Source organism: Lycium ferocissimum, chromosome 9 (genome assembly GCF_029784015.1).
Source record: "Lycium ferocissimum isolate CSIRO_LF1 chromosome 9, AGI_CSIRO_Lferr_CH_V1, whole genome shotgun sequence".
Classification (NCBI taxonomy): Eukaryota; Viridiplantae; Streptophyta; class Magnoliopsida; order Solanales; family Solanaceae; genus Lycium; species Lycium ferocissimum.
Genome location: NC_081350.1, coordinates 30,767,634 through 30,781,438, shown reverse-complemented (window position 1 = coordinate 30,781,438; position 13,805 = coordinate 30,767,634). Strand labels below are relative to the sequence as shown.

The 13,805-nt window shown below is 35.8% G+C and overlaps 1 protein-coding gene across 1 annotated transcript; it reads left to right on the top strand.

The window, feature by feature from the left end:
- Positions 1 to 530: 530 nt before the first annotated feature.
- Positions 531 to 11,022, top strand: LOC132030232 (tobamovirus multiplication protein 2A). Its single transcript, XM_059419763.1, has 7 exons — positions 531 to 646; positions 1,034 to 1,353; positions 9,005 to 9,104; positions 9,451 to 9,531; positions 9,609 to 9,713; positions 9,808 to 10,026; positions 10,724 to 11,022. The coding sequence occupies exons 2-7, from the start codon at positions 1,109 to 1,111 to the stop codon at positions 10,829 to 10,831; spliced, it is 858 nt and encodes a 285-aa protein (XP_059275746.1). The 5' UTR covers positions 531 to 646; positions 1,034 to 1,108; the 3' UTR covers positions 10,832 to 11,022.
- The last annotated feature ends 2,783 nt before the right edge of the window (positions 11,023 to 13,805 follow it).

The following is a 13,805-nucleotide window of genomic DNA, read 5'->3' as shown; positions in this document are numbered from 1 at the left end:
AAGGTCAGGAATACATCTAATCTTAATCATATTAAAATAAAATTTTCAATTCTAAAATCTAAAACGATAAAGAATGAATTTTGATCTCCATAACAAATCAAAATCTCCCGCTACCCAAAAAAAAGAAGAGAAAAGAAAAAGGACAACAAGGGTCGAGGAAGGGTCGTGCAGGCGTCGTGTGGATCTACTGTCTAACGCAAAGTATGTAAACTGATCGCTTTCCATGCCCATTTCGAACACGTGACACCTATAGGTTCGTAAGACAACTTTACAGTTAAGCTACTCCTCCCCCCCTAAAAAAAAAAAGGCAAAAATGAAAAAAAAATTGGTTTTGCACATACATGTATCGGATCAGATTAAATTTGAATTTGCTCCGTCAAAAATTTATATTGGAGCTAAAATATCTCCTAACAAAAGTGATTCTATATCTACAACTCAAACCAAAACTTCTGGTTAAAAGTATTTATTACTCTACCACGAACCACGACACTTGTTGATAATTTTTTTTAAAAAAAATTAATATTACTAAAAGCCAGCTAACCTTCTTGGCCCTTTTTTCCTTTTTTCTTTTCCTCTAACCAAATATACCTATCTTCGAACCTTTCAGTCTTTCTGATCTCAAATCTTCCATTATTCTGCCTTTTTTGTAAGTATTTTTTCAACCCATTTATCTTAATTTTCTTTTTTGTATAAGCTCAATTGATAATCCCAATTTTTGGTATATAGTAATTAAATTTTCAAGATTCTTGCACCAAGAGTTTTAATTTCATGTTAATTTTAACCCCTTTTAATTGTTTTCCCAGATCCATACATAATCAAAATTTCATATTTATCATAATTGAATATGAATATGAATATTCCCTGGTTGAATTATCTTGATAATCCCTTTAAAGCTGGTTTATGTTTTGTTAAATATGATTATGCATATGTATTGTTGTTTTTTTATGTCTTTTTTGTGTAAAGTTTAGATTTTTATGTGTTTTTGGACAAACTGAAGTATTGATGAGTGGGTTTGTGTATGTTGGTATTTTAGGGAATTTGATGAAATAGCTGAGAATTTTCAAAAGGAGCTGTTGTTTTAAAAGGGTTTGTGAAGGAACAGTAGAAAATGGCGTGTAAAGGTTTTTGGGAGTGTTTGTTGAAGCTTTTGAACTTCTTGTTGACCCTTGTTGGTTTGGCAATGGTGGGGTATGGTATTTATTTATTTGTTGAGTACAAAAATCATTCGTCCTCCGGGGATGATGATTACCCAGTTGCGCCACCTACAAGGTCTGAAGTGTTAGAGTTCGGTCGTCCAATGCTGATGGCTGTTTCGTTGGCTGGAAACATCTTTGATAAACTTCCGAAACCTTGGTATGAATACCCTTTTCGCGTTAATGCTTATTTAATTTGATTGTGAAGCTGTATTGCTAACTGTATTTGCTATTTGGTAATGTTGTGTTCGCGTTAACGCTTATCTTATTTGACTGTTTCATGTTACCCTAGAAGTTTCCTTTGAGATGATTGTGAAGTTGTATTGCTAATTGGTAATGTTGTGTACTTGTTAGCTAGTTTTTCTATTGTTTTTTAGAGGAATGTCACAGTTAAAAAGGATAAGGGCAAAAAACTTAGAGACTTAAAAGATAAAATCAGTTGCATTTCTGTTTACGAAAACTGAGAAATTTCTCTTCCACAAAGAAGAGTATTTTTCATTTAGATGAAATAAACGTGAACTGAATTTGGGAAGCATCTCTTGCTTTCTGTAAGGATCTCTATATCTTCTTACTTTGTTTTATGAGAAGATGCAATTGTTGATCTCCAATTCTAAGCATTGGGTTTGTTTCTTTTTATACTTTGTGCGTATCAATGGGATTTGTTTCTCCTCATTGAACTACAAGTGCATATTACTTCCTTTTTGTCTTTCTTCATGGCAGGTATAACAAATTTCCATGCCTCCATGCCTGCTTCATCCGTTATCTTCTTAGTGCTTTGGCCAAAATGAATAGTGTGGGAGATAGTGGATCCCTTCCGTCAACTCTTTAGAGCTGTCAAAGAAACCAATTGGAATCCCGTTTATCAGTACTAAGAATTTCACTGTTGATAGACAAAACCCTTTTCACTTTCTCTTTCTTAAAGAAAGTTTCCTTTTTTCCTTCCGACCACATCTTGCATCATTACAAAGTCCAAAATATCTCAATTGACGTGATCGCAAGCATTTCCAAAGCCGAACTTGCACAAAATTCCTGTAGCTCCTTCCTTTCTTCTAGAGTCCAACCCCTTATATGAGACAAGTGTTGTGTCTAAAATTTGCTTGCTTTTTCTTTTCACAAATATGTTCTGGGAGGTTACTATGTCATCTTCGCAATAATCTAATATGTACTTTCCACTAGACTAATATGTTTGTAGTCCTTAGTATTTTCTGCACCACCCTTCTTGGTGTGATTGCTATATGAGAGGAGGTGGTGCTCTCAAAAATTTCAGTCTGATGAAAACCCTGAATCGTCGCTGCAAGATCTTGACCATGTCCAAACACTGTTGAAATAAGGGTAAAGTAAAGCTGTTAGGTTCTACATTATCTCCTCTATAAGTCTCAACTGCTTACCGCACTTCCTTTTTCGAGACCATGTCCAAACATTGGACCATTCCTATCTTCGCTGTTGTTTGGCTAAATTCTTACTTGCCAAGTCCAGGCCTCTACAACTGATAATTGTGTTCAGAAATTCATAATTGTGTCTTCCACCCATTTCCTTCCATTGTGATTGATTATCCCACTTCTATTTTTCTACAAAGTTTCTCCTTTCATTCACTATAACCTGCAGTAGGAGAACTTGTATCGCAATCCCCTTCCTTCAACCGTAATACCCTAGACTTTTGTCTCCGACTGATTTCTTTTGCTATAGCCGTTAAAGTTAGCTCTTTCATGTTTCCTCATTTTTAGTGATCATCTAGTTCCAACCCCCTCCCTTCCTTCTATCCCCCAACTGTTCATCAACTCTGACATCTCAACTTACCTATCAAAAAGAAAAAACTAACATCTCGACTTTTCTACACTTCCAGGTACATCCTGCTTCCATTGGCTGCGATCCCTTTTACATTTCGTCGTTTCTTTACTTGGTTGAACTAAAGATTTTCTTGAACCTGGTAACTGCGCCACTGTCTCACCTATTTGCCAAAAAAGTGGTTGATATTCTCATATTTAAAAGGTGCTTGTAGTCTTCTTAGTTTTGCTGTTTCTAATAGAATAGGCAAATGATCTGAAGCAAGTTTGGCCATGAAAATTGAGAAATTTGAAAAAGTAGTTTTTGTTTCAAAGTGAAAAATGGTATTTGGAAATTGGAGTTGCTTTGGCCATGAATACAAATTGAAGTTGCTTTTGAATTTTTGTGAGTGATTTGGAGTGAAAAGAGTGAAAACAGCTTTTTGGTGTTTTTCAAATTCCAGAATTCAACTCCAGAAAAAAGCAAAATATATTCATAGCCAAACGGCCACTAAGAATCTGTCTAATCTATTTTAGATCTTGACTTCGACCCCTTGTTTTGGACGATGTAAACCTATTACCAATCACCAGAAGATCTAATAAGTAATCCAATTGTGACTGACAGGAAATTTAACTCCACAACGAGTAGTTACACGCATGTGTTTAGCAAATAGATTCAAGTTACTTCAAAATGATGATTATCAATAAAAGCTCCGATAACTCCTCCATTACTCTAGAGAAAGAATCACACCCCATCTTTTTCCCTAGGAACCTTGTTGAGTTAAAAAAAAAAAAATTTGAATCTCCCAAAGTAGTCTTCAACTGGACAAAAATTTTGAGAGTTCAGTCTATAACTTCCGCTTTGATCCCTCACCCACTAGCTTGTACATTTCTCTGTAACCTCACTCCATGTTGCTTAAAACTCCTTATTATCCAACATTTCCATCTTTCTTTCATCCCATAGTATAATGATCCGTCCTGCATTTTCCTTAACGTTTACGATTGTGTCGTATTAACTCATCTCTCTTTACATGCACTCGTAACCATTTTAGTCATGGTCCCAATCTAACCAAACCTGCCCCCACACTCTTAACGCCACTTTGATGATATCCCTTTTTTTACCGTATACAAATAGGAAATAGATTTCCTCTGCTTCTGTGCTTCTCATATTCAAGGATTTTAGATCTCTAACATCTAAAGTGGCAGAGTTGGGGTATTCACGCTGGAATATGAACTGCAAACTTCTCTCTCCATCTTCAGTGTCTTGACTAAGTACGCAAGGTTTATATCCGTCCCTTGATAAGCTTCAAACTCTACTCTTCATGTCAGGAATAATGGTCACTTGGAGTTTAGGACTTTGTTTTACTTACCCCACCCCCCTCCCCCTACTCTCTCCACTTTCAAATTTCGGTGGTGTTATTGGGTAGGGGTTTGTTTTGTATTGGGAAATTTTAGTTTTTGTGGAAATGATTGAGACTTTTTTCCTCAAGGAAGTAGCATGCCCCTGTTCTACTTTATTTAAGGAGCTACTATAAAACCGAACTATGTTGAAGAAGTCGTATAATGAATTTTCGATTCTGTGTACTTTATTTTTGTTGATTTTAGCTTAGTTTGGATTAAATTATGTCCCTAACAAAAAGGAAAAATTACCTCCGACTTCATAAGTCAAAATTTAAATTTTTTAAAAAGGATAAGGAACAACTATTATATTTTAATACTTCCATGATTTTTTGGTTGGGAGTATTTATTTAAAACTAGTCATGACCAACAACAACAACAACATACCCAGTGAAATCCCACAAGGTGGGGTCTAGGGGTCTAGGGAGGGTAAAGTGAAACGCAGACCTTACCCCTACCTTGGGAAGTAGAGAGGTTTCCGGTAGACACTTGGCACAAGGACAAGCAATTCAAAGCAGTAAAAAAAAGAAGATAGCGAGAGGAAATAAACCATGACAAAACACTATTAAACACATGATAGAGCAGTCCGGATAAAAAGGAACAGTAACTACCACAAATTAATACGATAATCGAAGTACCAGAAAGATCAAATAATAGCAAAAATCGATGGACAAAAAACTACAAGAGTAATACTACAACTACTAGTATGCTAGAATACGCGTGACAACGCTCAACTACCTACTAGCCTTCTACCCCTCCTATCTAAGGTCATGTCCTTGGTAAGCTAGAACCGTGCGATGTCCTCTCTAATCACCTCTCCCCAATACTTCTTCGGTCTACCTCTACCTTTTCTGAAATCGTCCATAGCCAACCTATCACACATCCGCACCGGGGCATCCGTGTTATCTCCTATTCACATGCCTGAACCATCTCAGCCTTGCTTTCCACATCTTGTCCTCACCGAGGCAATGCCCACCTTGTCCCGGATATCTTCATTTCTAATCTTATCTCTCCTAGCATGCCCACACATCCATTGCAGCATCTTCATCTCCGCAACTTTCATCTTTTGAAATGAAGATATCTGGGACCCTTTTGAGATTATTGACGGCTTAAATGTTTCTGTCATCTAGGAGGATGGATTAGTCAATTGTGCTGCAATCCTTTTAAAATGATAACCAATTATTTTTGTTTTACTCTTTCTGCTGATAAGTTTGAGAAAACTTGCATTTTTTTTTTTTTTTTTTTTTTTGAGAAAGGTAACAATCTTGTATGTATTGCAAAAGGCAGCACTTAGTGTTGTCAAAGGTGCGCTTAAGCCCTGAAGCGAGGCTCAAAACATGTTGAGCACTTCGCCTCGCTTTGTTTGCGCTTCAGTGTCATCAACAAGACTCTAAGACATACTTTTCCTTGACAATGAGCCTCTCTTGAAGAGGTGACACTAGATAATTGATATTTCACTTTATCGTAATGTTTTTGCAATTTCTTTGTCCATATATTTGTTTTTCATGCTTATTATTAGTAGTCTTGGACTACACACACACATATATATATATATTTGTATCTTTTCACCATTGCGCCTTTTTTCATTAAAGCCCACGCTTTATTTGTGCTTTGCGCTTAAAGCCCCAGCTGACCTTAGAGCTTTTTTGCGCTTTTCGCTTTTAATAACACTGGCAGCACTTGGGTAGTGCTGAAAAGGGTACTTACATGCTCATATAAGAGACAAAAGGAAACTGTCCAGATATTACAATTTGCCAATTAGGTCTATCAAATCCCCTGCATCCCCCAAACGATTGTGCTTTCACCAAATATAGAAAAGACTGAGGCACTTCATCCTAGTTTTGTGTATGGAATTGCTTGTATTTTCAAAGACTCTTGAGTTTCTTTCTTCCCATACTATCCACCATATGCAGGCTGGTATCAATTGCCTCCAGTTTTCTCTTCCATGTCTTTTCCCAATCTCCTTCCAGTTACTAAGTAGATCAAAAGTGGTTCTAGGCATGACCCAACTGATGCCTACGATACAAAAGAACATGTTCCACAGATTTGTTGCTGTCTTGCAATGAATGAATAAATGTTCATTGGTCTCCCCATCCAGTCCACATAAAGAGCATATAGAGCAAATCTGGAAACCTCTTCGCTGTAGTGACTCATGTGTTAAACATGCTCTCCTAACCACAAGCCATGTAAAACAAGAGACCTTGGGAGAAATCTTGACTTTCCATATGAGTTTCCAGGGCCCCAACACTGTTATGAAGGTATTATGATTCAGATTCCAGTAGGCAGATTTAACAGTGAGAATTTCTTTGCTATTGAGCTTCCAACTTAGTTTATCAGTGATTTTGGGGGTGATCTTGAAAGCTTCCAGAGTCTGTAGCAAGTTTGCTACATTATATCACTTTCCCTGTCATTTAGAGCTCTCCTAAAAATCAGGTTCCATCCATGTTGCTCCCATATCTGGTTAACCTTGCTTGTTGTTGCAAACTGATGAGTAAAGTTCAGCAAAGAGGTTCTTTAGGTGGCTTTGGCTGTCCAAATATCATTCCAGAAATCAGGTTTTTGACCATTCCCGACCTTGATGCATATGTGTTTATTAAAAAAGTTGGCCATTGATTCCTGATTGTTCTCCATAAGCTGGTACCATAAGTGGATGTGACTACTTCTGTTGTCCATTGCCTTGTCATACCATACTTTTGGGAGATGAACTTTCTCCAGATTGTGTTGTCTTCAAAATTGAATCTCCATAACCATTTTTGGAGCAGACTCTGATTGTGGAATATGAGATTTCTAATGCCCAAACCTCCTTGCTTCTTGTTGAGAGTTACTTTCTCCCATTTCACCAGGTTCTTGCTTCTTCTGTCCTTGTTGCCTTGCCAAAGAAAATCTCTTGTCAGCTTATCAATTTTTTCTTCCACACTCACAGGAATAGGAAACAAACCCATCAGATAAGTTGGAAGGGCATCAAGTACTGAACTGATTAGAGTTACTCTACCCCTAATGACAAATAATGGCTTTTCCATCTTGCTAGTTTTTTGTCACATCTTTCAATGACCTCATTCCAAATCTCCACAGATTTGCTCTTAGCACCAAGTGGCATTCCTAGGTATCTAGTTGCTAGAGATCCCAACTGACAGCCTAGGTTTCTAGCTAGTGTAGTGAGCCCAACAACCTGATTAACTGGATAGAGACAACTCTTACTCACATTATGCCTTATTTGAATCACTTCAGCATCACAAAAAATTAAAGAGTCATCAGCATACAGTAGGTGGCAGATTGTTGCCAGGATTGTTCAAGGAACCAAAACCCTTAACCCATTTGTTAGAGTTGGCAGTTCTTAACATGTGGTTGAGTCCTTCCATTGCTAGTAAAAAGAGAAAAGGAGATAGAGGATCCCGTCTTAACTCGACTGAAAGAAACCTTCATGGCTTCCATTGATTAGTATTGAGAACCTTACGGTTGAAATGCAAAAAGATATCCAGTTTATCCATTTTCCTCCAAATCCCATATCCCTTAAAATCTTCAGAAGAAAGGACCAGTTAACATGATCAAAAGCCTTTTGCGACATCAAATTTACATAAGATTCCAGGTCTGTTTTGTTTAGACCTGGAATCTACCAACTCATTAGCTAGCAAGGCTGCATCTAGGATCTGCCTCTCTTTAATGAAAGCCAACTGATGATCATTGACCAATTTCTCCATGACAGTTTTTAGCCTTTCTGTAATGAGTTTGGAGATGATTTTGTGAACTCCTCCTATTAGGCTTATAGGTCTATAATCCTTCAACTCTTCAGCTCCATTCTTCTTTGGGATTAAAGCAATGAAAGTGGCATTTAGGAATCTCTCAAAATATTCCTTTTGGTGAAAGTTATGGCTAGTCTGCAGCATATCTTCTTTGATAGTGTCCCAACATGTTTTAAAGAAACCCATAGAAAAACCATCGGGACCTGGAGCCTTGTGCAGAGCACTTTGCTTTATCTGTAATACTTCAGCTTCAGAAAAAGGTCTTCGTAACCATGATTGTTCTTCTTGAGAGATCTTTGGGCAACCTATGTAATCAAAACTTGGCCTCCAAGTTTCTGTTTCATAATATAGGTTCTTATAGAAATCCTCCATAGCCCTCTTAATGTTACCAGGATTTGTCACTGCTTCTCCTCTGACAACCAGTCTATCAATAGTATTATACCTCTTGTGTGCTGTTGGCATTCTCTGGAAGAAAACTTGCAATTTTTTTTTTTTTTTTTTTTTGAAGAAAGTATATGCAAAGGTTGAATTGGCTGTTTCCTAGGTGTAGAATGAAAGAAACGTGGAAGTACAAATTAAGAAAATGAACTATATATGGTCTGCACCTGTTTGTTTGTGTCCGTTATTACATTATAAACAGAGACAAGAACCTTTTTGTCATTTAATATGTCTTAGTTTTGTGTGGGTTTGAATTCTCAGAACTTGAGTACATGATTTATAAAGATTATAAAATGCAAAGATTATTCTTCCTTTTATTGCTTAGATAAAGTTTTGCTGGGAAGGATGACTCATATCTGGTATTCTGCTGCCTCTCCAATATTTGGATAAGAAATATATTTTCCCTCAATGTTCAGTTGTTGCATTTGAACTTGTTCTCCGGAAAACTAACTTGACCTATTTGATATTGCAGGTTCATATATTTGTTTATTGGTATTGGAGCAGTTCTTGTAATTGTATCTTGTTGTGGTTGCATTGGAGCGGCAACAAGGAACGGTTGCTGCCTGAGTTGTGTATCCTTATCATTTGTTCAGTCTTCATGATTTATTATTTGTGGAAAACCTAATATATTTTTGAAGAGATATACTTCTTTCAGCAATATGTAGAAATGATAAAACGTTATGATCAATAGGAACATTTTCTTTAAGATTTTCGAAATCTTCAATAGCTTCCAATTTTGTTTTCCTATTAATCGCCTTTTCAGTTTCTCCTCTTACCCTTGTTGCACTACACTCCCCCGAACCCTTATTTCCAATAGGCGTTTTGGACTTTTAGACTGTCCAAGTTACTAGAGTTTTCATCTGATTTCTCTTCTCAGTCTTCTAGGAAGCATATTTTTGGCACCTTAACTAGAAACAGTACTCTGCGTTGATTTTCTTGGTGATCTTGATAGAGCTAGCTGCTGCTGGGTTTATATTCTTTGATAAAAGCTGGAGAGAGGTAAGTGTTTTCTAACTCACGACTTCACTTTCAAACTATACATTTGTTGTCAGAAAAGTGATGAAAGTCTTTGGCAGGAAATTCCAACTGACAAAACGGGTAACTTTGATGCAATCTATGATTTTCTGGATGACCACTGGAAGATTATCAAGTGGGTTGCCCTTGGTGCTGTTATTTTGGAGGTGAGGTTAAGAACGATATATATGATTTTTTGTTCCCAAAAATCATTTGTCTTCTCTCAGTATTTCTCAATTTCAGCGTTGACGTGAATTGCAGGCTCTTATATTCTTATTGGCCCTCGTAGTAAGGGCAGCAAACAGACCAGCAGACTATGATAGTGATGATGAGTACATAGGTGGTCCCAGGCAACAAATTCGACAGCCACTGATCAACAATAGGCCTACACCAGCTCCTGCAACCGGTGTCCCTGTTACTGGTACCGTTGATAATCGTCCAAGCAGAAATGATGCGTGGAGTATGCGTATGAGGGAAAAGGTTTGCTCTCTGTTAATTGCTCTTCTTGCATGTTGATGTGGATCATGATGTTTAACTTCTTGGTCGACTGCTCGTTACTAACTACAGTGTCTTTTCAGTTACTTTGTACTCACCATTATGATTTTTTAAAAATTAGTGCTTGTTTGTGGTGCTCTATTTCTTTTGACCTTTTTGCGAGACTTCACAGAGATGCTTTTTCTTTTCTTTCGCTAAGTTCTCAAAAAATCCGATCACAGCAAGACCTTTTTGCATCGTTCATGACTTTTTTAGATAATGAGAAGATTGAATTTCCTTTTTAGTTTTTCAAATGAAAGCTTTCTTGTGACAGCATATGGGATTATTGTTTCAGTTGGTTTGTGGTACATTTTGGTATGGTTTTTATCTCGTTTATAAATTTTTAGTACCATATAAAACTATTTCTTTTCTTTATTATGGCTATATATAACATAGCAAATAAAAAAATATCTTTTGAAAATATTTTGACAAGATCTCTCATGGTCAATTTGGGCTACATATCAGCCCAATTTTTGATGGGCTGAGTAAATAAATGGGTGGGTTGGCTGGGTCATGTTTTCATGGGCTAATTTTGCCAATCCTGCTTGCAAGTGCACTTAGATTTTTCGGAGTCTGGTGCGTTTGATAGTACCGGCTATTAAGTTTTTTTCTGACTTGAATTCCTGAATGGCTGTAACCCCAGTATGGGCTTGATACATCGGAGTTCACTTACAACCCGTCGGAGTCAAACAGATATCCGCAAACTGCCGCACAGCCGCAAGAGGAAAGGAAGGGTTGTGCCATAATGTGATGATGGGTCTTTCTTGTAATTTTGGGAGGACTGATGATTGTGCTCGTCTGTGTAATTTAGTCTGGTGTGAAGTATTTGTTGTCTTTTGTAAGCCTTTTCTCTTTGTGGAGTCTTCTTATGTACAAAACACAGTTTTCAGGATCTTCACTTGTTAACAGTACATTTTGAAGGATAATTACTCTTCATGTCCATTCTTTGAAGACTTAACATGATTAGTGACAGTGTGGGGTTCTTGATAGAATCATGTAAAGAAGATGAAAAACTTGGGGGAAGTAGTTGTCTATATCTGGGATATTACCATGTTCTAGATAGTGCCTAAAATATCATATTCCGGTTGCCCTCGGATGGTCATATAGTGGAAGATGTGTTTTAGTGTACATTTGAATTTCAGTCATCATTCTTTTAAGTTTGTAGTATTAAAGTGAAAATGGCATAATGCAACCATGTACATCAAATCAAAATTGGAATAGAAGTGAACTCTCGTTATGGTGAAGTAATAAGTATGTCGTAACCAATATTCTGTCGAGATATATTTTGAACTGAAAACTCTGGAATTGTATGCCAGACTTAAGTCTTCTCCTGGTGGGATATGCTTGGTGCATTTTGCTTATGAAATGCTCCTCATTAGCATAACAATAGCTCTTTACTTCTTTGAATTGGGATAATGTCTTTACAAATTCAGTACTGTATTTTGCAATGAAAACAATGTAAAAAACTAGTTAATCATTGGATGAAAGGAACCTCTTTATAAAGAGAAAAAAGAATTAACTAAATTTAAGTTTTTTCTTTGGCCTAGTTATCACTTAGAATATTTAGCTTGTATGGACCGTTATTGGTTTGATACTAATAATGATTGCCGTTTCAATAACTTAAGATACATATGTCACTACAAGAAAGTATAGAAATAGCAACAAAAAATTTAATATTTGGCAACAACTTAGTTTTATTGTTGGCAAAGAACATTTTTGTTGCCAAAGAATTTAATTTTGTTGCTATAGTATTGATTGTTGTTGCAAAAAAAAGACTTTGGCAACAAAAAAAAAAGTTGTTGCACGTTGTTGTCGTTATAATAACCGTTGGAAAAGTCTATGCAACAAAATAATTTTTTTTTTTTGGTCAAAAGTATTTTTTGCAACAATAATTAATCTATGACAACAAAAATAATTTTGTTGCCAAATAGGAGTATACTTTTTCTTGTAGTGTGTATTCACGATTGAAAATTAATTAATAGTATATATATATCCTGTCGTCTCGTATAGAGTACCTGAAAGTAAACAAATGCACTGATGCCCAAGCTCTCTCCATGCAAAGTCAACAATTTGGTTTAAATTACCGAGGGCCAAAAGTAATACACGAAATTTTCTCTAATGCGTGTAGTTTTTAAACAAAATAGCCCTTAACTGTTAGGTGTGCAGTTGGAACTTTAGGACAGGTTGAGAGGGAGGGATATTTCTGTATTAATAATCTCATATCAAAATTTAAACCTTGTCAGTTGTCACTCGAATTCAGGTCCAAATAACCATGATATTATTATTATTATTATTATTATATTATTTCATATTTTCATATCAAAACTGTCTGCTTCAAGAACTTCTTCAACAGCATCGAGAGAGACTTGTTTGATTGGAGGGTACATTAACTTGAAGATGAACCGTTGCATCTATCATTACAAAATGATGTAGTAATTGACACATAAATTTCGTGATGTGATGTTAAATCTGATGATTCTTGACCTTTTCTTGGCGTTAGCAAGTAAGAATATCGTTCTTTATTTTTTTCTTTAACGAAAAGGAAAAAGGTAGCACAAAATGTATATATCTAGTACTTTATAACATCCATATGCAATAGGAAAAATGTCTAAATTTGCTCTTGTATTATTTGAAGTTGCTCAATTTTGCTCTATGTTAGACTTTTGATCCGGACATATTTGGTATCACATTGTTTCGTATTTACCCTTGCCATTAACGGAGGTCTAGCGTGAAATGGGTGGACTACACACGTCTTCAACACTTTTCCAGAAAAAAATTCAAATTTATATCTCAACTTTAGACTATGGTTTAAAATTATCCTAAGGTTGGAGTTCTGTTAGGGGGTTAAGGATAAAAACAAGACTTTTCCTAATGACATGGGTAAAATTTATCGAAAACTCTAAAAGAGAGAGAGGACAAAGTTAAATTAAATTTAACACAGCTCCCTTTTTAATATTTATTCCGTACTTGGAGTAGCTTTCCTTCTCTAATAATTGAGAACTCTCAAACTGAGTTTAAGACATGAATTCAATATTAGGAGAGTTACTATTAATGGTATAAGTAATAATTAGAATTATTACTGTAATTGTTATATCATATTCGAATTGAAAGTGTAGACGTGTGAATCTCTGTCCTTTCTGGCAAATTTCACAATTGCATGTCATTTTCACTTTTTTTTTAATGGTTTTTAATTGGTGTCTTCAACGTACCAGCTCTTCCATTAGCCCAACATCATCCTTCATATCTCCACTATTTTTTTAATGCATGAAAAATAATCTATGATTAATCTCTTTAAATAGACTATTCATATCCATGCACTATCCAGAATAATGAATCTGTGGTCCTACCAATTTTTGTCTCAGCATCAATTTGAAATTGTTGAACACTGCTCTTCCTAAGAAACCTCTTAATTTTCTTTAGGGAAATTGATAAATAATAAAAGGGTTAATACTACTTTTGATCCATTAATTGTTGATACATTCTAATTTTGGTCTTTATGATAGCTCACTAAGCACATTTAACCTACAAATGGTTGGTTCTTGAAAATAGGCACAAAAATGAAGAATATAATTGGCTGCAAAATACAATAGTATCATATTTTAACAATATGAATTGGTAAATCGGTGAAATTCTACTCGAGCCAAGCGTACAATTGTTATAGTCATCTTTCTCTAGTTTCATATACCCCCAAAAAAGGATTTTTTTTTTTTTTTTTTTTTTTTTTT